This window comes from Paramormyrops kingsleyae, chromosome 19 (assembly GCF_048594095.1).
Source record: "Paramormyrops kingsleyae isolate MSU_618 chromosome 19, PKINGS_0.4, whole genome shotgun sequence".
In the NCBI taxonomy this organism is placed as follows: Eukaryota; Metazoa; Chordata; class Actinopteri; order Osteoglossiformes; family Mormyridae; genus Paramormyrops; species Paramormyrops kingsleyae.
This window is the reverse complement of record NC_132815.1, coordinates 15,732,200-15,755,973: the sequence shown is the minus strand read 5'-3', so window position 1 is coordinate 15,755,973 and position 23,774 is coordinate 15,732,200. Positions and strand designations below refer to the sequence as shown.

General features: G+C 45.2%; 1 protein-coding gene across 1 annotated transcript; it reads right to left on the bottom strand.

Annotated features, from left to right (window-relative positions):
* Nucleotides 1-795: 795 nt before the first annotated feature.
* On the bottom strand, nucleotides 796-6,242 carry tagapb (T cell activation RhoGTPase activating protein b). Its single transcript, XM_023839381.2, has 10 exons — nucleotides 6,084-6,242; nucleotides 5,594-5,682; nucleotides 5,327-5,368; nucleotides 4,710-4,779; nucleotides 4,414-4,559; nucleotides 3,614-3,775; nucleotides 3,380-3,489; nucleotides 2,887-3,055; nucleotides 2,587-2,695; nucleotides 796-2,229 (listed from the first exon to the last, which is right to left on the bottom strand). Exons 2-10 carry the CDS (start codon nucleotides 5,618-5,620, stop codon nucleotides 1,073-1,075), a joined length of 1,992 nt encoding a protein of 663 aa, XP_023695149.1. The 5' UTR covers nucleotides 5,621-5,682; nucleotides 6,084-6,242; the 3' UTR covers nucleotides 796-1,072.
* Between the last annotated feature and the right edge of the window lie 17,532 nt (nucleotides 6,243-23,774).

The following is a 23,774-nucleotide window of genomic DNA, read 5'->3' as shown; positions in this document are numbered from 1 at the left end:
TCAGCAAACTATAACACTGTCATAAGGCTTTAGCATGATTATAGTACACTTCAGCATCATCAGGAAACTGACTTGTCAGTCAGCGTCAACATTGGCAGCATATTGTAGAATCATCAGTAAGCTTTAGCATTATTAGTACACTTGAGCATTGTCAGTTAGCTTTAGTATTTAGTATTTAGTATACCTGGCATCCCTGGGAGTATTAACACGTAACATATAGCTTCTCCTTTGCAGTCAGTTTTATAAAGGTCAGCAGGTCAGCTACCGGCATGGTAATATGTTCATGTCGTATGGTCACATTATGTGGCAAAGTGTAATGCAGGGATGGCAATGCATGCTGAGCGGCACAGAGACTGTCGGGGCCCTTTGACAGCACAGCTAACACAGCCGCAGCAGGAAGAGGAAGTCCGTCTGCCTGTCCTAAAAAAAGAGCACGCAACACTCTCCTCAACGAGGCAAGAGAAATTCAGAGAAAAACCAGATCAACCTTCACATACAGCTGGTTTCCTTTTTCAGGCAGACAGAACATTTTGTTCTCGTTCGGGGGGGGGTGGATCCACCCGCTGCTTGCAGATAGCAGATCTGGGTGGCTTCCTGGATGGTGCATTTCACCGCGCATTTCTGATTAACTTGTGAATATGATTGTATTTGTGATTGTTCATGGTGTTTTAGGGTCTTCTGCTTGCTCTGCTCAACCCCAGCCTGCTCAGATGTTGTTAAAGAAATAGATGCTGTCTTCTCTTCATGTGACCCTATGTTTCCTGCTTTGGCAAGTAAACACACAGAAATCATAGCTTAACGTAATACTGTTTTAATGTAGTGGAAATGAAGTGGTTGTAGTTAAGGTGAAAAATCAAAATATATACAAAGGTTCTTCTGTATTTACAAATGCACATTATATTAATGAAACCAAAAAAGTGCACATTCATATGCTAAATTAAAACCAGGTATATTTACAGAGCTTTAAGGTGCCGAAATAAGTAATTCTTCTTGCTGTTAACCTTTGCTATGAAACACAGTGCTATGCTGTGTAAGCCAGCATGTGGTCCCTCTGTGTAGCTGCTGCTAGGCGTCAGACATAGGACTCCTTAGCGTAGGTCATCTCCTCAAACAGGGGCTGGCTGCACCTGTGAACCACTCTCTCTTGCTGCCTCTTGGATATAGACTCGGACATTGCCCTCTGGCGATACACTACAGCCTGCTCAGCCGGACCCGTGTCTCTCACATCCGTGGCCCCCATCTGAAGGCAGCAGTCCGTGTAGCTATTGCTGGAGCATGAGCCCAACAGGTCCTCTGTCATGGAGGTGGGGCGTGACTTCCGCTCCATCATCCAGGCGTCCTGCACCGTCATACGGCGATTAGGGGGAGCCAGTGGGAACCCCAGAATGGTTTGCTCGTATGAGGGGGGTTTTGCAGGGATCTTGCTGTCCACTCGCTGGAAAACCTCAATGGCTGACAAAGGGCGTGGCCTGGGAGTGGGTTTGGTAGATTCCGTCTCATTCTGTGAGTCTTCTTGGAGGATCTCACAGGAGAACGCCATCTCTTTCTGGCTGTCCCCTTTTTTCAAGCTTCCCCTGTTGTAAGCAAGGGCAGCCCAGCTCATGGCCCTCGTCGGTTTCTTCTTTTCATTCCTGATGGAGGACGTACGCCTCTTCACCTCCTTCTCCTGATTTTGGACCTCTTCTCGAGCATAGCTAGACTTTCGGGAGTTGGGAGGTGAGGACAGCGGAGAGCTGGTGAAGACGGAGTTCTCTGACAGGTTGGACAAGGAGCTCTCCAAAGAACAATTGGATGAATAGGAACAATCCTTCGATCTCGCAGTGGGCTTCGGTATAGTCAGCATGCCACTGAGGTTCTGGAGACCCAGAAGCCTCTCGCTTTGGCCAGGCTGCAGGACAGAGTCAGAGTTCTGCTTTTTCAGGGTATTATTCTCCAAAGCAAAGTCCTCCTTCTCCATGGAGAAGTCATCATGGCTCCTGGCTAACACTTTCAAGTTGTTAATCCCCAAAAACGGGAACAGAGAAGGTTCTGAACATCTCCTAGAGACAAACTTGGTGTCATTGGAGGAGCAGATGAGGATTGATGGTTTGTCGTCTTTGCACTGTGGAGGGCTGCATTGGTCTTCAATCTCCCCTGTCTGCTCTTTCCTCTTTGCTCCCTCCACATCTCCATCTGCATCTGGGTCAGTGCTGTCGTAAGCGGAGTCATGCTGATGTGAGGACAGCAAATCTGTAAACCATCACAAAAACATCACACAATGAGCACGTGTGACTCATGAGAGGGCTTAGAAGATGCTCATGGGAGTTTTTCTTACACAAGAATTTTCTGAGGACAGAAGAATGATTGGATCAGAGAGATAACCAGGTGGGTCCAGGCAACTAGAGGAGGCGGGACCAACCAATCAGATGTGGTCCTGCCTCCTCTTATTGCTTGGACCCACCTCCTCTACAATCTGATTGGTTATCTCTCTGATCCAGTCATTTTTCCTTCTGTCCTCAGAATATTTTTGTGTAAATAAAACTCCCATGAGCTTAGAAGATCACCAACAAGTCAGATTCAGGAGTTTACATCAGGTCATCAGCACACCTGAATTATCTGCCTGCTCTTCCTTGTCTGGATCTCCTAGAAGCTTCTGGACATGTTCTCCAAATATTTCACAGCAGTTTTCGATCAGGAACTGTGTAAGGGCCGTGACCTGAAGACAAATACAATTTAATTAAGGGAATGAACAAACAAAACTTTTTGGTTTGTAAACTGCAATGGTCATACCCTTTTGTTTGAAATTTATTTGGAAATACATCCCTTCCTATAAGCAAGGGACCTTTTGAAACCTGTTGCATGTTACATGTTAAGCACCATGGGACAGGGCAGCCTGCATTTGCTAACCTCTTCCACGTCGGCCAGGTTATCGCACCGGAGCAGGTTGGGGGCGATGCAGACGGCGAGGTTGCGGGCGTCCATTTTGCTGGCGTTGGCGTTTTTGCTAACGTGGTGGAGCACGCAGAGCAGATGCTGCAGGAGGACGGCATTGGGTCTCGGCAGCTTGTCAGTTACCCTGAAGGAAGGAGAGAAGCTCCGGTTGGTTTTGTGCCCTTTTGATCCAACTTCTCCTTTTTTAAGAGATGCAGAAAGCAGAAGAACCCGGGCCTGGAGTTGTGTCATTTTTAAGGGTCACTTCCTCTTGTGGTCTGGCCAAAATATAAAAATTCCATTCAAAAGCCCCTGTATTTTCACCTACGGAGAACTCAACTTCAGAACTGAAAGTGGTCCCTCGTGACCCTGAGCAGATACGTGCTTCGAAAACCTCTTTGAGCATCACAGTATGGGACATCGGGGACACTTGGGGACCAGTAGCTTGTCCGACGACGCTGCACCTCACCTCTTGATCTCGGTGCACCTCTGCTCCTCATCCTTCTTCTCCAGGGCCATCATCCAGTCCTTGTACAGCTCTGCCACCAGCAAGCTTCCAGGAAGCTCCCTCAGGAAGTCCTACAATTTCACAAGTTTGAAAAGACTTTACTACCTATGCTTAACACCAGCTCAGGAGTCCACGCATCCAAGGTGAAATGGCTCCGAGATATGAAGGGAGCGTGAGTTTGCCCCGTGAGCTCACCTTGAAGAGTGCGGCAAGGAGGATGACAGACTGGGTCTCCATGTCAATGTCCAGCCCCTCATTCAGCTGTGCCTTGAGCTCCTTCAGGCACTTGCTGTTCCCCGCCCTCCTGAAGACACCTTCTGTAATAGAGCCCCTCTTCAGCAGCAGGGTCAGCATTTCCTGTAGCGTGGAAGAGAGACACCGAGCATCAGAGCTGAGGCTCCTGTAACGTGCAAGGAAGCCGCGGGCAGATAAAGGGAAGCGAATGAGCACTCAGAGGAACATCAGAGTTCCCAGCAAGAGATCAGATACAGATTCTCTGCCAGCTTCACAGTCTGCTTGGTTGATAGTCACCACGAGAGCTGGGAATACCAGATATTACTAGATATCACTAGATATTCAGCCAAGCAAATTAGCCCATGGTGCCTCAGTGGGGAGCATTGTGAGTAGGATTAAATTCTGCCTCTGCTCTGTGTGTGTGTGTGTGTGTGTGTGTGGCTTGTTTTCACAGTGTTGTGTGGGTTTCCTCCCACAGTCCAAAAACATGTGGTTAGACTAACTGGTGTGTCTAAATTGCCTGTAGCATGTGGGATGGACTAGCGTCCCATCCAGAGTGAACCTCTGCTTTGCATCCTTTGCTGGCTGGGATACATGCCAGCTCATCTGTTTGGCAACCACTTATCCAAGGTTGTAGGGATAAAACGTACCATCATTTAGAAGTATCATGCAATGTGATTGGTTGGGGATGCTTTCTATTTAGAAGTATCATGCAATGTGATTGGTTGGGGATGCTTTCTATTTAGAAGTATCATACGTACTGTGATTGGTTTGGGAAGGTTCTCATTTTCATCGCACACGTTTGACAGCAACTGTCCGAACAGGGTCGTCTTGGAGGTGTTGGGATGCAGCAGAATCTTCTTGGATTTTCTCAGGAAGCTCCATCGGTTGTTGCTGTTCCCGTTTTCTGCATGAGATATACAAAGCGGTCTCAGGCCTCTCGTCGTGGTGTGTTTTCAAAGCAGCCGCCCTCCGGCTGCGTGGCAGGGACCGGCAGCTGTGCCGATGAAGCCGCATTGCAAAACAAACGGTCGCAGATTCAAACATTCAAACTCACCAGTGGGCGGGGCCACCCTCTCATCTGCATTGCTGAGCTTCTCAGACTGGGGAGTGGGTTTCACGTTGCCCTAGAAACAAGGCGATATGATCAGACCAAGCACATGACCTGCTGCTACATGCATCTGTGTGTGTGAGAGAGAGAGCAAGCGAGCGAGAGAGAGAGAGAGAGAGAGAGAGAGAGAGAGAGACGGGCACAGAAAGGAAGAGCTGCAGGCACTTGTTCAGCACTTCACACCTCGTTAAATAAGGTGTTGGAATCCTGCCCCTATGCCCGAATTAACCCTAAGCTGGAGGCTGTTTTTAAAACTACCGCCAGTTGCCAATGACAACCTCAGTCACAGGTGCAAAACTTCTTAGCTTCTTGCAATTTGAATCAAGTAATGATGTATACCATGTTAATCACTAAATAGTTGTACATTTTTTAGCTATTCATCACACACACACACAGATATATGATGCCAGAGTGCATTTCATTGCCTAAGTACTTTGTGCACAGGCAAAAAAAGTAGACTTTAACTGAATCTAATCTAAGATCAAAAGTTTAGCCCAAATTCACTGAGTGCTCAATGCTTCAGCATGAAGTGATAAAGCAGATTAGGGTCATTTGTTACTTACTTCCATCAGTGAGTCCATGTCTCCCAAGATTACAGTCTTTGACTGAAATAGTGGAGGGAAAGAAGGAATGGGTTATTTATACAGTAGTACTGGTTTTCCATTTAAGTAGCAATTAGATTATTTTCTCTGTTCTACTGTTTTATTTACTGAAGCTTTGAACCACAGGTGTCGATCTGTAACAGTGGGGAATGATGGAACCAGGAACGGCAGAATGTGAAGAGAGGAGGTGAAGAGAGGAGGTGAAGAGAGGAGGTGAAGGCTACGCACCACGACGCTGCTGCTTGGCACCTTCATGGGGATGCTCGAGGGGGGGGGCTGACCGGTGGGCCACTCTGTCCTTCACCTCCTCAACAGTCCTGCGGGGTGAAGCAAGGCATTTTTTTCACGAAGGGTGACACAGGGAGGGCATACACGACATCGTGCGTTCGGACAGGAGGTGCAGCACTTATCACAGATACGGTTTCCTCAAAAACTAGGTGGGGATGTTTACTTTGAAAATACGCCACAAGTGAAACCGTGCAGACCAACACTTTTCGTAAAGCTGTCATTAATACACTTCATATAACTTGATTTTTATAAGCATGAGTGTGCTTTTATATACATATATGTATATAATTTATTATACAATTATTATTTATATAAATTTAATTATAGTCAGAGAAAACGGAGTATCATTGATAATACAGTAATATTACTCTGCATGAATAATTTGATAATTTGCTATAATGAAGCGATAGGTTGCTGATGTGTTACGTACCTGTGTAAAGTGTGTCCCAAGTGATCCTTCGGCTCAGACGATCTGAGGGGACAGAGACAGCATGGTCCTCGATGCTAGATCACACAGTCACTCACTGCGACACTCTGACTGTCTGTTGGCTGCCACCCGCTCTCTTAATGACTCGCGGGCGGTGGAAATTCTCAGCGCGTTGCGGCGAGCGGAAACGGCGTCACGCACTCTCACTGCCTGCGAAAAAAACGCAGAGAAACCTTCCAGGGGCGGCGGTGGTGGCGGCCGCGTGGCGGAGAGGGGGAAACGCGAGCCACGTGACACCTGGCCACGGGCTTCCGCTTACCTGGACGCGTGTCCACGTGCGTCCTCTCTGCCCTCACGTGAGCCGGGTTCGACTCCGCTGAAGTAACAGGTAGATGACGCTCCCTCACAGGGCTGGTGCCTTGACTTTACTCTTTCTGTTTCCTGGCCTTCATTTATAGCAGTTCTGCTTAAGTACCTGAACCAATCCCTTAATAACTACGCCACCTGCTGGTTGTGGCATTCTGTGCCTCTTTCCCCACTCACAGAATCATCTCACTTTTAACTGATTTGGTTTATACTGAGTCGGAACACTTCTGTGTGCATCTGGATAGTGCACTAAGATGCTAATCTGTAGCATGAATAGCAAACTCTACCCATTCACTCCTCGTCCTGGGCTGATCTTCATTCATTACTGGGGAGCCTGTTTTCACTTCCCTTTTGAGTTTTTACATAATGTCTGAAAGTAACTTGGCAGTGCTGTGTATCAATTTACTTAGCAGGGGACCTACTAGTTAAGGGTGTGGCCTTGGATTAGTCCCTTATTCATGAGCCAAACTGTTAGTGGCTTTGGATGATGGAAAGCAAATTTATGGAATTAACCACCCCCCACCCCCAGCCCTAAATGAGTGCATACATTTACAAACACTCAGAACCCTCTCATGTGCCTAGCAGTCATTTTGTGAGATGGAATGGGGTGGGGGGGTGGGGGGGGGCACCTGATGGTCACTGCACAGCACTAAAGGCCAAGTCAGGATCAGGAAGCTCTCAAGGTCAATCTGGAAATTCCTAACTTCACCATGGTATGTAGCCTGTCACAAGTCCTGCAGACTCAGCACATATTTCAGCTTGCAGCATGCCTTCTCCCTGGAAGAGCAGATCGCCGTCCCGAACGGAGCAGATCACTCCCAACATCTCTGCACATATCCACCGGAATAGCTGACACAGGTCTCCGGGAAACAGCTGGAGGCGAGAGCTAAGGTCTCAGATCTGGAAGTTTAATCCAATTTTGCCAAAACTATGTTCAGATTGTTTTCATTAACAAACGGTGTGCCAGAAATAAACCTACAGCAGAGTGTGCTGTTAGCTGGTAATCACCGGCAGTTTGTCGCCTGACCACGATTAAAATAAGTGGTACTTTCCCATACTGGTGCTGAGAATCCCCTCAGCAGCATGCAGGACCTGTGTCCTTGTTATTGCTAATTTTACTGTAACAGTATAAATAAGGAGAAATATTTTCAGGTTAAAAATAGCCCGGTAAGACAACACCAACATCCATCTTTTACCTATAGAAAAACCTTATGACTAATATCCAGTGTTTTCTGTTGTGTTTCATTGAAAATATTGCTTTCGTCACTTTTTTGGGGAAGTGCCCGTGTTTCGTTTTGACACATTTTGATCCATAGCCAACTTCCTGTCAGCTGACAGGAAGGGCCAGTTGCTCAAGTGGAATTAAAAGGTGCTACTTTGGTGTTATTGGTTCATGTACATATCATATAAATCTTTTAACAACTGGTCACCCCACACATGCACGATCAGGGGATTCTTATGTTTTTCTTTCTCTTTCTGAAGGATATAAACTCTTTGGCGGGAATTTATCTGTGGCTTTCAGTGACTCATAGCTATTTTATAATTGTTTTAGACTTGACTAGGATGAACTCTGCTTTCTATCGTAGACTGAGAAATTCACTGCAAAAGATGCAAGATGCAATTTTTTTGGTCATTTCCCAAAAATGACAGAAACCTTTGTCGGTGTCCTCGCACGTCTCATCTGGATGATCACTCGAGTCCTGCAGCCATTCATTTCCCAGAAATGCTCTTCGAATTCCAGCCATCATCCCATGCACCAGAGGCCACAAGGCGAGAGATGTCCTTGCCCACACGCAGGACAGGACAGGACAGGACAGGACAAGCCGAGCTGGATGGGTCAATAACACCCTGCCAACGGATTCCCAAGCCCCAAAATAATGGCGGATTTTCCCCACAGAAGCTCCACGCCAAACTTTGTGTTCTGTCCACACCACAAGACGTGGGAAGACTGAAGGTAGTCATACCAAACCTTACCCTTTTCTGAAAAGACCACCAAAATAACACAGACAAACATACGGAGCAGCTCTACAAATGCAAATGAAACACCTACAGATAAGCCCATCCGCGTTACGCTATAGCCTGGTTTAATTATGTTTACTGAAATTTGTCTAATAACAATTTTCTTAGGTTTGGAGACATTGTGGCATTGTCCCATGTGCCATAATGATCAGCCACTAATATGCAAACATGCAGAAAATGCCCAGCTTAGTGTAAGGTGTGAGTGACTGGAGATTATAGGTCCTAAAGAATCAGTCTGCAAAAAATTACTCTGATGCTCTGCCTGATACCTTCAGTTTCATATCTGTTCTGATATTAAGCAAATATGACCGAAGTACCAAAGTCAGGTCAATGTCAGTTCCCCTGAATTCCGTCACTTTAAATATTTTTGGCTCGACCCTACATGGTGATTTACAGAAATTCCCTTGTTTGTGGTCACCTGCTCTTGTGTTCAAAGTTCCCCATCTACAATAACTGTCTCTTGTTCCTAAAAGTAGAAGAAGAAGTGCTTGGAGAAGGAGTCCACCCACACAGTGCCAATGAGAGTGTTCACACTGATTGATGTCTCACTCTGTGGGATTCCTATAAGTGAAAATCGGACTGTGTTCATCTCCTGTCCGTGCTTGGCGATGGCTAGAACATTGCTGAAGAGGAGCAGGTGCCGTGTTCTGGTCTTCAGACCCTCTTTGATCTGGACCTGCTCGTTTGAGACCAGCTCTGCATTCTCATCAGTGAGGCGCAGGAGGCCAAGGTGGCTCGCAGTTGAAAGTCAACAGGCAGTGGACAAGCGACCTTTAGATCAGACTGGATAAGTCTTACTTGAAAGCCAAAAGGAAGTGAACAATCAAGCTTTATGAAGGGACTGGCAGCCACACTCTAGATCTTTACCCTAATGTGCTTAATAAACAAAAATACTGCATAACTACAAAGAAATGTCAAGATCGTAACAGGGCTGCAAAGGCTCAGAGCCGCACAGATCACGCATCAACCTGCTTCTGATCTTTGATTTGTAGCACAACGATGGGAGAACATCAGGTCATTAGAGAGGAGTCAGGGTTCAGACTTCTTTACTGTCATTGTATGACTGTACATACAAGGAAAACATGCTTGGTTCACTTCTAATAACAGCACCGGTACACAACAACAAAGACTTACATGAAAGGACATCTACGGAAACAATAACTAACGTGAGACCATGATTTAGAGTAAAATGTAAAATTAAAATTTTTAAAATTAAGGAACATGTGGGTAGAATATGCCAAAAGACCTGGATGAGATGAAAAAAACATGACGGTGTATGTACAGTATGAAGGGGTGAGAGTGTAAACATCTGTCAGGGTATCCCCTAACTTCCAGCGTGCCACAGCGGTATGGGCTGTGACATCACCTCTGAAGCTCGCTCTAGGTCTTATCGTTTTACACTGGAGGGTTACAGGGGGTTTATAGTTTTATAAGAAATCTCTTACATCTGTAAGCAGCAACACTGGCCAATAAGAAAAAAAAGACGTGTTTTAAAACAGGACCTGTAATCTTAACATGCATCTATCACTGTTCACATCACTAAACTAAAGATGTCCTGCACAGAAAGAAACTCCCACCATCGCGCCCCATTACTGAGCCACGCTTCACATTCTCTCTGACCCTAAGGGTTTCAGGAATTCATGAACACCATCAGTTGAATTTCTTTTATCTGTTAATCTCATACTGGCATTGCAAGACGCTCAACACTCATCCTGAGATTACCGCCGTAAAAATGTACACATCCGTCTTCTATACTGCTTTTCCTATAGAGCGGCGTTTCTCAAACCAGTCCTCAGGGACTCGCAGATACAGTAGTCCACGTTTTTGCTCCATGCCAAACTTCAAGGAACTGAGAGACAGCAAAACATGGGCCATCTGGGGGTCCCCCGTCGTGTAATCATATCTTTTTGGGGACCGCTTATTCATTTCTATGGGGAAAATGCTAACGCTAACTCTGACAACCTTAACCCCTACCCAGCCCTAACCATAACCATAAGTAACCAAACAAAATACAAGTTTTTGCATTTTTAGTGTTTTTCATTGCAGTCACAGATTTTTATAAAATAGAGTTTTCCCATATGCTGTGGCAGGGAATCATACCCAGTTCTCCAGAGGTGTGAGGCCACTGTGCCGCACCCGAAACCCTGAACACCATACCCCAGCACCTCCACATAAATGAAAACTCCTCTTTGCAAAATGTTAGCCAATAATCACCTGATACACACAAACTGCAGATTTCCTAAGCTGTGTTTGCAAAACCGAAAGCATGGGTTTCATCACAAAGCTTACGCTGCCATGCAGAATACACTGTTACTCAATGCACAAAATGCCAGTGACTACAGTCAAACACACAGGTGTCCTACTACACATGCTAACAAGCTAAACTGCTCCCATACAGCTTAAGAGGTCAACACTGGCCACAGCAGTGGACCCTGGCATGTCTGGGGGCAATGTCACCCTTTGTGGGGGCATCATCCACCACCACGCCACCCCTAGACCATATAACACACCCATTGACGACTTGTAGGGCTCCTAAGGATGCTCTGTTCGAATGAGATCTGGAGCAATCGGGAATTCCTTGTGGGTTATCAACTTTCACCGCAGCTTTTCCACACCATGAATGAGTGTTTCCACAAAGATCCACCTTTCAATGGTCTTCCTTCCAGAATATGCCCCATTTTCCAACCCCATTAAGGAATTTGTCTCATCATGGCAATGGATCATATATGTAGAAATCTCCATAAATTCTTCAGGCTATGGAGTTGGCATGGGGTAACAGTCATGCCAGGGTGGACTGACCATGGCAAGGGCGTTTCCCACAATGCCTCACCAGGGGTAATACGGCCTGTGATGTGGACGGGGCCGTCAGGTCTGACCCAGCTCAGATATGGGAGAATGAACCCCGTTATGTTCTGTCTAATAGATGCTTTCTTTCTGTAATTATTCCCAATATCTGCTTCTGATTGGCACTTTTTCCCAGGAGAAACTGATTTGCATCTTGGCAAATCAAAATTCAATTCTGAATGCATTTTTCTTCGCATTGTATTTTAGCTGCTAACAGTGTGTTAAGGTCCTTCACAGTCTATGACAGGTGGGTACCGCATGTTAATATTCTTCACAGTTATTGACACATATGGGTTAAATGCAGAGAACACATTAAAATTAAAAAAATTAAATTAAGGTCCTACACAGCATCTCACAGCTGACTTCAGCGTGTTAAAGTCCTTCACTATGTCTCACGGCTGGGTAACGTGTTAAAGTCCTTCACTATGTCTCACGGCTGGGTAACGTGTTAAAGTCCTTCACTATGTCTCACGGCTGGGTAACGTGTTAAAGTCCTTCACTATGTCTCACGGCTGGGTAACGTGTTAAAGTCCTTCACTATGTCTCACGGCTGGGTAACGTGTTAAAGTCCTTCAAAAGTGTATGACTGCTGGCTACTGCATGTTAAGGTCCCTCACAGTGTTTGTCATGCCGGTGATGAACCAAGCACAGGCCCACCTCCCACTGCGTCTATAACCAAATGTAGGCCCACCTCCCACTGCGTCTATAACCAAATGTAGGCCCACCTCCCACTGCGTCTATAACCAAATGTAGGCCCACCTCCCACTGTTTTATCCGCAAGCACAGCCCCTCTTCCTGCGCTGCAGTGTTCCCCCTCGTCACTCTCACTCTACGTGACGCAGGGCCCAGCCTCCTCCTCGCCCACCACACAGCGCCAGTGACCGTAAAGCCAGCTGTCACGTTCATGTTCTGGCTGCGCGGGTCTGAGCCTCTGATGTCTCATCATGCTGGGAATGGCATCTAATCAACACTGCTGACAGTCATAATGACCAGACCGAGAGGCTGCGTCTCCTACAGATGCTTCACGGTATGCAGATTGCATGCCAAACGCTAACCTCGGGTCATTTTAGGGCAGCCTGTTTGCAAATCTGTCAAATTTACTAAATTGGTGGGAAGCTGGAATATTTTCAGCAGAAAATCTGTAGAAACTGGGAGAGTGTTTACAGCAGAAATGTGCTTTAACTGGTTCCAGGAGGCAGTGTGGCCCTTGGATTATTGAGAAAGTCATTGAAAGGAAAACAAAACTGAAACAGTTTGTTTCAGTCACTGATCGGCTGACAATAAAATAGGCCTTTGGGAAAGGTTCATTTCTTCAGACTGATCTTTCCCCCTGCGTTACGCGCCTGCCCTCCTATGAGTATGACTTTAAGTGCAAAAGCATATTCAGCGACAACAGTGGGGCATCCTACAGTAACACGGGTTAACCAGGTCACAGAGACACGTGGCACATTCAGCAAGAGGCCCTCCCCAGGAATACGCTGTGACCCATTTCTACAAGCCCCCCCCCCCCCCCCCCGCCCCCGCACAAAACACCATTGTGACTGAAAGGGCCACAGGGGTTGGTATTTGTGTGTTTTTTCTGAACGAAATACTCAGTTTTGTGTTTTTTTGTCGCTTTGGGGAAAAGATGCAGTAGGGAGATTTTACACTTTTATTTTCTTCTGCTGTTTATCTTTAGGGTCAATGCATTTGTTTCCCATTAATAATGACTCATTCGTTTTAGTTAAATGACTGGTACACAAATAGCTTCTGTCTGATAAGCTACATTTAATAGTTATATTTGTCTTGAATGTATTGATATGTAAAAGAATCCACCAGCGTGGGCAACGTGTGTCACATCGCAGCAAAACCCCCCCCCCCCCCCCCCAAATGCTCCGTGTGCCTGAAACAGCTGGTCTGGCTATCTGGCACCACCGGGGGGGGGGACGGGGGGACGAGCGCAGCTGCTCACCAGCGGTACCATGGCGATCCACAGCTGCCCCTAGAGGCGAGGTCAGCTGCTCCCAGATGTCTAACGGTGTTCGGCGCTCATGTCAGGCTCCGTCACCCCCCCACCCCCCACGCTGCGAGTCACTGCGAGTTTCAGGGCCCCCAGGGAAAGTCCCATGAGTCAAGCGCGGTGGCCGCAGAGTGGGCACTGGAAGATCCGCTGACTGTACAGGCGGGGGCGACGTGGCCAGACACAACCTGGGGCGAGTTTGTTGTTTCTGTTTGTGGCCCTCTGATTGGCTACTCTCTAGCTGCTTTCAAATGACTCCTACACTTCAGTTACCTTTATACAGTGTTTTCCCTACACATATGTTCAGTGTATGTTTGTTTATCCACACATACATTTTCCAAGCCCATTTGTCCTATGCAAGGTGACAGAGATCCACAGTGTATCCAAGAAGCCACGGGTGCAAGGCAGGGAATAACCCAGGACAGAACGTTAACCCATCGCAGAGGGTGTGTATGTGTGACAAATAAAGCTTGAGATAGACAAGTAAGGGGGTGGAGAGAGATAGAGAGGCAGACAGATAGGTAGAGAGATGGAGAGAGGGGTAGGGAGGCAGAGAGATAGAGAGTCAGGTAGATAGACAGGTATGGAGGCAGGTAAATAGATGGATAGGTGCTGATTCCATAGTACATTGCAATGACAAATGTATTGTAATTATGTATTCTGTTTTGCACAAAACTGAAAATAAAGGGCTTGTATTTATTAAATTCTGTTCGTTGGTATTATTTATTTAGACTTCACGCTAAAATAATGGTAACAAATTTAACCATGTTGGGGGAGGGGGGAGATGGAGGGCCCCATGGATTATTTGCGTCGGGCCCCCAGTGCCCATAGAATCACGTCTAGTAAGGAGGGCCAGTCCGCCGCAGTGGAGAGTTCAGGCCCCTCCCAGAGATCTGCTGAAGAGCAGAGATGGAGCTGGTCGCTGCCTCAGAGCGGAATCTCTGAGCCAGACAACAAAACGGGGGAGCAGCTTGTGGCTCGCAGTCTAAGCGTCTAATCAGAACACTGCTAGTTCCTGCACAGCCTCAGCAGAATAGTCACATGTCTATGGGCCCTTGAGCAAAGCCCAATGATACACACAGACTGGAAACAGCATTATAGTTTTGTGATCAGTGTGAGTTCTTTTGTTGTTTAAATAAAATGATTTTGATACAATTTAAAGTCACTTTTTCTTTTTCCATGAACAGATCCAATTTGGATCCGGGCCAGATGAGCTATTATTTTGGCAGATCTGGGGAGTCTGGCCCTGATCCAGTATGGACCCATGATCTTTATCTGTTCCGGATCCATTCCGCTGTGCAAGTGGACTAAGAGCTGTGACACCTCTGGGCAGATCCGGTGCAGAGTCATTTTGCTATCTGGGGATGTGCTATTAGAAAACAAGACAAAAAGAATAGCAGAACACACAGCGACAGCGATAGTGCTCTGTGCTTTAAAGGTGAGGAAAACACATCTAGGAAATAAAGTAAGAAAAGCAATGTGATGTTTCTCTGGAGCTTCAGGCATTGTGTGCAGCTAACACGCTAAATTCAGTGCTACCATCTAGTTTATAAACGTATACATTATTATTATTATTATTATTATTATTAATAATAATAATACAACAACAACTACTACTACTACTACTACTACTACTACTACTAATAATAATAATAATAATAATAATAATAATAATAGAGTCAATATAGGCAGTACTCCTGTGTGGGAAAAAATGTTCTGTAAGCAACGTTGTAAACCAGGAAATGACGCCACCCAGTGGCCAAATTATGAATATAAAGTTCTAAACACGCGGAAACAGAAAAACGAACTTGACTTTTTCTCTTAATCCTTAAACTGTAACGTCACCTACGTGGAGTAGAATAACGGTAGTGATATTATTAACCTGGCTTACGCTGGAATCAGGTACGTGTGTGGGAATACCTTTTCATTTATACATCATTTACAGCGTCATTTCTGTAAACGCCTAACACTGAAAAGCCCCAGGGAGCGGCTGCCCTTATGACATTAACAGCGGCGTCTTGTCATCTGCTCGGCCTTTAATGCTGTGTAAGATGAACTGCTGTTACATCTCTCAGTGCCTCCTCCATTATTGCATAATTCTCATTAAGACCACGCTGACAGTAGGGCGAAGTTGAGAAACTTGTCTGAATTGTGTTTTTCTGCTCCTCCATTCCCGGAAGTAAAGTGCTCATCATTCTGGGTGTTTTTTTTCAGTTACACTGGAGGAAATTGTTTTTAATATTATTTAAAAGAAGAACCACTCATTACTGGAAAACTGGCTGTTTATTTCCTGTAAACAAGACGTGACCAAAATGGACGTCCCTTTGGATAAAAGCGTCTGATCAATAATATGTAACGTTTTTCATGTTTTTATCATTCGATCAGATTCGTAACATGCTTAACCCATATGCCATTATAGTCATTTTTATTTTTGAATCTGTAACAAAGCAATTATTGATTAATAAAATATGCCTTGATTATTAAGAACTGGTACTTCTGTACACCCATTTTTACTGACAGGATGGTAAGTAATACCAAAATTTTGAACAAGAACACATATATGCGGTTAGTGCTTCTCACTTCCAAAAATAACACAAAAATGCACCGAACATTTAATGTCACGCATACGACCAAATTATTATTTAAAAATGACTTGTATAACAGGGTGGAACGGAGTGTAGCAGGTTGGAACTCCAATATTAACAGGTTCCAGCAGGGGATGAGTTTTCTCTCATTGTCCTGCATGCTTTGCCATCTGCAATATGTGGAACTGCATGCATATAATAATTATATAATAACAATCACATTTTTTCCAGATTTCCATGTAATGTGCAAATAGAGGGAGGGACACAACAAATAGCTTTGTGTGGGTGTGGTTCCTTATCGGAATCAATCATGATGACAAGTGGCGCATTCTCTGTTCAGGTGGCTATGGAAAGAATTACAAATGAGAGAGGACAGACAGAAGAAATTGTATTTTATTTATAGTTTATAAAAACAAAGATGTGGCAGTACGGTGGCAAAGCGGCTAGCACTGTTACCTCACCTCTAAGACCAGGGTTCGAGTCTCTGCCATCGCCCCACGTGTGTGGAGTTGGCATGTTCTCTCCGTGTCATCGTGGGGTTTCCTCTGGGTACTCCAGTTTCCCCCCACAGTCCAAAAACATGCCGAGGTTAATTCAAGTTACCGAATGGCCCATAGATGTGAATGATGTGTGTCCCCATCCTGGGTTGGGGTCCCTGCCCCCATAACCTCCAGAACTGGCATCTGACACCCCCAGCCCTGAACTGGACAAGCAGTTACAGAAAACAGATTGTTAAGAAGTGAATTGTAATCACATGATGAATTACAGCATCTTCACTGTTAAAGAAATGCAACATTTTGGCCCAAAAACAATGATACATTTATCAATTAGAGAATCTGGCAGAGGTAGTGACAAATATGAACATTGAGTGTTGTTTGTTAAGTGACAAAGACAGGACCTGCTAAAGTTCCATTATTTAAAAAACCCAATAAACTTGTGGGTCTAATAGACATGTACACATCAGGCCAGAACAAGAACAACTAAACTTGAACACCAAACAAGGATTAACAAGCAATAACGAACAGATACGTCGCTGTATCTCAGCTGCACTTGGTGCTGGTGCCATTTCCCAACAAATGTAATTTAGAATATACATAAAATACAATTTATTCAATTTACTCTGTTTAGGTTTATAGACCTAACAGGGTGGAACATTTTGAGGTACGCTAGCCGTAGCCCTTTGAGTGATTAGCTTTACGCTAACCTTCTACAGATATACATGTTTTTATTTTATTTTTATATGTATTATATATTTTTTTGACTGAACAAACTTTTTCCCTAACATACTCTAACAGTGTGGAACTTTAAGGGTGTGACAAGAAGGATGACCTTTCAAAAACTAAAAAAGGCATCAGTGATGGTTGCAGCTGACCTCAGTTTGCACAGTTGAATTCCCGCCAAACAAAAACGATGTCACTTCCCGATAATGCTCTCAAAGGAATTGTAGCCTTTTTTAGCAAGAAGGTATATACTGACAGGGTGGAAGATGTCTTCAGGGACACAGTAAATGAAAAAAACTGAAAAAAATAACTAGTTTCACTTGATTTGTATGTATGACTACAGGCAATTCACCCTATTTTGTAACATAATTAAAGAATATTTTGAGATTTTTGTCATGTGCTGGTTGATAGTTTTTGTGGAAGTTGAATACTTTGCACTGAGGATATAATAACATTTTCTGCATATATCAATAAAAAGTTATATAAAATACAGAATAGTATTTTAAATGTGTATTATCTTTGTTTAAGCGATAAAGAAGACCTAAATATATAATTTAACGGATTTGTTATAGATATGTGACTCATTTTAGAGAAAATGTGAAAAAAGACACCCTGTAACAGGAATGAATGGAATGCAGGGAGGCTGAAGAGGGTAGCGTACATATTTATGTGTATTCAGCAACAGGTCATTTCTGAAAGTGAAATAAACTTTTTTGTTTGTCATCACAATATGTGAGACAGCAGCAAAGTAAAACAAACGTGGGTGTCTTGGGTAAAACGTGGGACTTGGCATCAGTGTAGCTCTGACCAGACTTTTCTCGAGTGGATGAGATATTCCTACATGACGTCTTGATTTTTGTTCCGTATTTTTGTGCGTTGACTTGTTTTGCTTACCGTACTGGTGCCAGAACTTACTAGCTAGAGGTAAGACGTGTGTAAGATTCAATGCATGAATAACAATATTTTAATGCATTTTCACATGGCATTATGAATGAATAAACAAGGAAATGGTGAAAATTAAAAAAATTCAAGTCCTATTTAACCATGTGATTATTTTGTATTGCTTTAAAGTGGCATCACAATATTCCTACAAATGATCATCATCAGCACAAGACATGCATGTGGGTGAAAGACAGGACCTCAGCCAGTTTAATATGCACATCTATCCATCTTCCAACCTCTTCTCCTGGTCAGAGTATAGATATTTATATTGAGTTACATAGATCTGCTACATCACCAAGGTCATTTCTGTAGAGCAGTCTACCATTTGATATATAATTACTTTTTAATCCCATAATTACTGGCTGTGTTTGGAAGAAACATGCCCAGGACCTTGATTTCCATCCCAGGCACTGTAGACCACAGCAGCAGATGCTGCCTGTCAGGGCTTCATAGAGACCAAACCCAAGGAGCAGATCGAATGTGACGCCTGGCGTCTGGCGAGTCCAGCTGGTAGTTAGTTAGCTTTTACATAACGGAGTGACCGGAGGTCATCTGCCTCACAGCAGGAAGGAGGGACCGTGCATGAGGCGTTCAGATGTCAGACGCAACAATGTTGCCATTATTACAACACAAACGGCTACAGTGCAGCTCTCAGACACTGCAAAGAGCAGCTCTCGGATCGTGTCGAGTCCTGCAACATTTTTAGAAATCTTAAAGGGCGTCTTACATTTATCAGAGGATTAATGAACAGGCTAAGAACCAGACACTGTGCTCGCACACGTCCCCTTAAAATGAAGATGGGACATTTTCCAGATGATTTAGCCTTCAGTGGACTGATCTTCACCACTGAGTCGGGTGCCATTAGGCCTCTTTAGCCCTCAAGCTGATCTCATTACATCAGTTGAGGACAAACCCTGAGAGACTATAGGTTACATACATCACCAGATGCGTTTCTCATAATTCCAGAATTATGAAAGGGTTTTATACAATGTGTGCAGTGCCACAAAAACAAATTAAATTCTTGGTGGAAACGTTATTCAATACACCTAGCTAGTAGAGCGAAAGACTGACATTATTAGGTACACCCAGCTAGTACCAGGCAGGACCTACTTTATTAGGTATTCCTAGCTAGTGGGTTGGACTAGGACTCACTGTTGTGCTGAGCTGTAATTTTTGCAGTTGTTGTCTATTAATTTGAACAGGTCTGTTCATTCTCCTCTGACTTCTCTCATGACCAAAGTATTTTCAGCCATATTCAGCTTCCGTCCAGCTCGCCCTGTTTATTCAGCTTCCGTTCTGCTAGTCCTGCTTATTCATCTTCCGTCCAGCAGGCCCTGCTTATGCAGCTTCCGTTCTGCTGGTCCTGCTTATGCAGCTTCAGTCCGGCAGGCCCTGCTTATTCAGCTTCTGTCCAGCTGGCCCTGCTTATTCATCTTATGTCCAGCTTGCCCTGCTTATTCATCTTCTGTTCTGCTGGCCCTGCTTATTCAGCTTCTATCCGGCAGGCCCTGCTTATTCATCTTCTGTTCTGCTGGCCCTGCTTATTCAGCTTCCATCCGGCAGGCCCTGCTTATTCATCTTCCGTCCGGCAGACCCTGCTTATTCATCTTCCGTCCGGCAGGCCCTGCTTATTCAGCTTCCGTCCGGCAGGCCCTGCTTATTCATCTTCCGTCCGGCAGACCCTGCTTATTCGGCTTCCGTCCGGCAGGCCCTGCTTATTCGGCTTCCGTCCGGCAGGCCCTGCTTATTCGGCTTCTGTCCGGCAGGCCCTGCTTATTTATCTTATGTCCAGCTTGCCCTGCTTATTCATCTTCCGTTCTGCTGGTCCTTTTTATTCGGCTTCCGTTCTGCTGGTCCTGCTTATTCGGCTTCCGTCCGGCAGGCCCTGCTTATTCGGCTTCCGTCCGGCAGGCCCTGCTTATTCGGCTTCCGTCCGGCAGGCCCTGCTTATGCAGCTTCCGTTCTGCTGGTCCTGCTTATGCAGCTTCCGTCCGGCAGGCCCTGCTTATTCAGCTTCTGTCCAGCTGGCCCTGCTTATTCATCTTATGTCCAGCTTGCCCTGCTTATTCATCTTCTGTTCTGCTGGCCCTGCTTATTCAGCTTCCATCCGGCAGGCCCTGCTTATTCATCTTCCGTTCTGCTGGCCCTGCTTATTCAGCTTCCATCCGGCAGGCCCTGCTTATTCATCTTCCGTCCGGCAGACCCTGCTTATTCATCTTCCGTCCGGCAGGCCCTGCTTATTCAGCTTCCGTCCGGCAGGCCCTGCTTATTCATCTTCCGTCCGGCAGACCCTGCTTATTCAGCTTCCGTCCGGCAGGCCCTGCTTATTCGGCTTCCGTCCGGCAGGCCCTGCTTATTCGGCTTCTGTCCGGCAGGCCCTGCTTATTTATCTTATGTCCAGCTTGCCCTGCTTATTCATCTTCCGTTCTGCTGGTCCTTTTTATTCGGCTTCCGTTCTGCTGGTCCTGCTTATTCGGCTTCCGTCCGGCAGGCCCTGCTTATTCGGCTTCCGTCCGGCAGGCCCTGCTTATTCGGCTTCCGTCCGGCAGGCCCTGCTTATTCGGCTTCCGTCCGGCAGGCCCTGCTTATTCGGCTTCCGTCCGGCAGGCCCTGCTTATTCGGCTTCCGTCCGGCAGGCCCTGCTTATTCGGCTTCCGTCCGGCAGGCCCTGCTTATTCGGCTTCCGTCCGGCAGGCCCTGCTTATTCATCTTCCGTCCGGCGGACCCTGCTTATTCGGCTTCCGTCCGGCAGGCCCTGCTTATTCGGCTTCCGTCCGGCGGACCCTGCTTATTCGGCTTCCGTCCGGCGGGCCCTGCTTATTCGGCTTCCGTCCGGCAGGCCCTGCTTATTCATCTTCCGTTCTGCTGGTCCTTTTTATTCGGCTTCCGTTCTGCTGGTCCTGTTTATTCAGCTTCCGTCCGGCAGGCCCTGCTTATTCAGCTTCCGTCCAGCAGGCCCTGCTTATTTAGCTTCCGTCCAGCAGGCCCTGTTTATTCGGCTTCCGTCCGGTAGGCCCTGCTTGTGCAGCTTCTGTCCAGCAGGACCTGCTTGTGCAGCTTCTGTCCGGTAGGCTGTCCTAATATAGTGCGGAAAGTTGCCCCAAGACTTGCCTTAATTCAACAAAATAACTAGACCAGACAAATGGCCAGTGACAAAACCTATTAACTTGGGACTGTAGCAGTCATCAGTTTTTATTGTTACATTGAATTTCAAAGGTATATCAAGACTTCAGAGTGGTCATTTGGTGGAAAAGGGTGTTTTGGAGTTATTCTGGTTTAAAGCATCTCTGTAAAAACCAGTCTAGTACAATGTACCTGTGTTTCTGGGGACATACAACCAAGAATGTCCAGAAATGCATTTATGATTCTAGTGTAACATAGATGATTAAAATTAAATGATATGTTATATTGAGTTAAGAGATTGTTTAATCCGTATGTACTGTGTAATTGTATCGGACAAGTAGCACTGGATTATGTAACAGTATCAGACCAACACGACAGGACTATATAACTGTATTGGACAAACAGCACTGGATTATGTATCAGTATTGGTCAAACAGTATTATATTATGTAACAGTATTGGACAAACAGTATTGGATTATGTAACCGTATTGGATGGGTACCACTGGCTGATGTAATGATACTGAACAGATAGTAAATAATAAGATTGTTACACTATTTGCACTTAAAAGACTAATTTGAATGAATAAAACATCATTGCCAATAGATTAAAATTTGTGTTATTTCGGTTCTTTCTGATCTTTTTACTGAATGTATCACAGCTAAATAACAACGAGTTGCACATTTATCCACATATAAATGATCATTTAAAGCTGAGGAAGATTCTGCAGGTGCAGTGTTCAGAGCGCCACCTCATGGCAGTTTCCTGGGACAGCCAGCATCCACTGCAGCAAAGCTTCAGGGCTAAACAGCGGCCTTCACAGACTCACGCTCAAATTTACATTAATAAACTGCTCCTGCTGCTTTTCCCCCGAGAAGAGAAACCCTCAGAAACATCAACCAGAAAAATCTACACGTCAAGGCGTTTCCCACACAGCGATCACGTTTTTTTTTTCTTTTCCTTATAACACCCAATATTGTGCCAGTATGACGCACAACACAGAAAGAGCACCAGCTCTGCAGGCAGGGACAGATGCCATGGCACCATTTGTTGCTTCATCTCCGGCTCCTATGTCCCCCACTGTTCACTGTATCTTCTGGGCGTTGACAATCCTTACAGCTGGATACATGAACCGGCAAGTATAAATGATACCTTTATCGTCTTTCACAGGTTTATGGGAGTGGAGGTGATTCTGCCCCTCGGTCCACAGCCAACCTCCCTTGGATTGCAGAAGCTGGACTGCAAAGGCCTGTTCAATCAGAAGCTCAGTAAAGACAAACACACTTTTGATTTCTGTTATCCATCCATCCATTGTCCAATCCGCTTATCCTACTGGGTCGCGGGGGGGTCCGGAGCCTATCCCAGAAGCAACGGGCATGAGGCAGTGATTTCTGTTATCAAAGCACCAAAAAAAAAACTGGCTTGGTTCCTAGTGCTGGGGAATCCCTTTCATAAAATCCATCCATCCATCCGTCTTCTAACAACTTATCCCCATCAGTCCCTTGGGGCCTGGAGCCGATCACAGGCAGCACAAGGTAGAGTCAATTGTATAGTATTTTTAAAACTGGGATAGTCCATAGAGGATGGCTTATTTGCTGTAGGTCTGTAACATTAAATCAACTTTGATACAGCATCAATCATCTATATCTAACTTTTATGGAAAATTATTAAGGTGCCATGATCTTTTAGATGGCAGCTGGAATATCTCTGCACTGTGTGACTGTAGCTGCTCTTTATGTTGATGTCATCTCAGAGTACCGGTACATTTTACAAGGCTATCAACACGACAATAAAGTGCTTGTTTAGATATTATTTGGTGCAAGTTGCCAAATATCAGGTCTGATACAAGACAATTAAAAGAGCAGAGCATAAGATATCACATTGGTGCTTTAGTGGCTGAAGTTAAACACCAAACCTTTAGAACTGACATCACAGTGGAAACCTCAGACAAAACTTTCATTTGCAAAACCTCTGTTTGAAAAAGTTTGTAAGGGCCTGGAACCTGTCCCAGGCATCCCAGTCCAAGCAGATCTTCATGTTCAGAGAAAGAACAGTGGAGAGGAAGCTGGGGATGAACGTGGGGTGACTGAACATTTCAGTCACTGATTTGAGGAGATGATGCAGGAAAAATGGGATGTAAACACTCAGCTCTGCCCTCTGGTGGCCAATTACCAGCCACCCTTGACCAGAGTGACCAGTCTACAGGACAACCTCATGAAAACATCAACTGCAAAACAGCACCTCCTACAGGACAGACTTTTTACTACAGGGGTCATAATTAATTTCTTAATATTACCAGTAGTTAAAATAATTTATTCTTACTTATTGTTGCCACAAAACTCTCTTTTAGAATAATTGGATTTGTTTTTGCTTGAGAACAAACCAGTTAGTTTTAAATGTTTAATATTGTGTTTTAAACCACAACATGCATTGCCAATAAAGGCAAAAGCACAACAATAAGTTGGACTTAATGTAATTAAGCACTAAGATACTGGCAGCCAGGAAGGAGCAGCTCGCGGTTAATGAGCCAACCGCGCGAGTGACAGTCCTGTGGTTTAAATACGCAACAGAGAAGAACTGGAGAGCAAAGCCTCGAG

Excerpts from the sequence above, each read along its gene's own strand:
- tagapb (XM_023839381.2), bottom strand. The coding sequence starts at position 5,620 with ATGAAGGTGCCAAGCAGCAGCGTCGTG. Across the intron at positions 5,369-5,593 it reads TGCCAAGCAGCAGCGTCGTG|TCAAAGACTGTAATCTTGGG; the intron begins GTGCGTAGCCTT and ends CCACTATTTCAG. Across the intron at positions 4,780-5,326 it reads ACATGGACTCACTGATGGAA|GGCAACGTGAAACCCACTCC; the intron begins GTAAGTAACAAA and ends CCTTGTTTCTAG.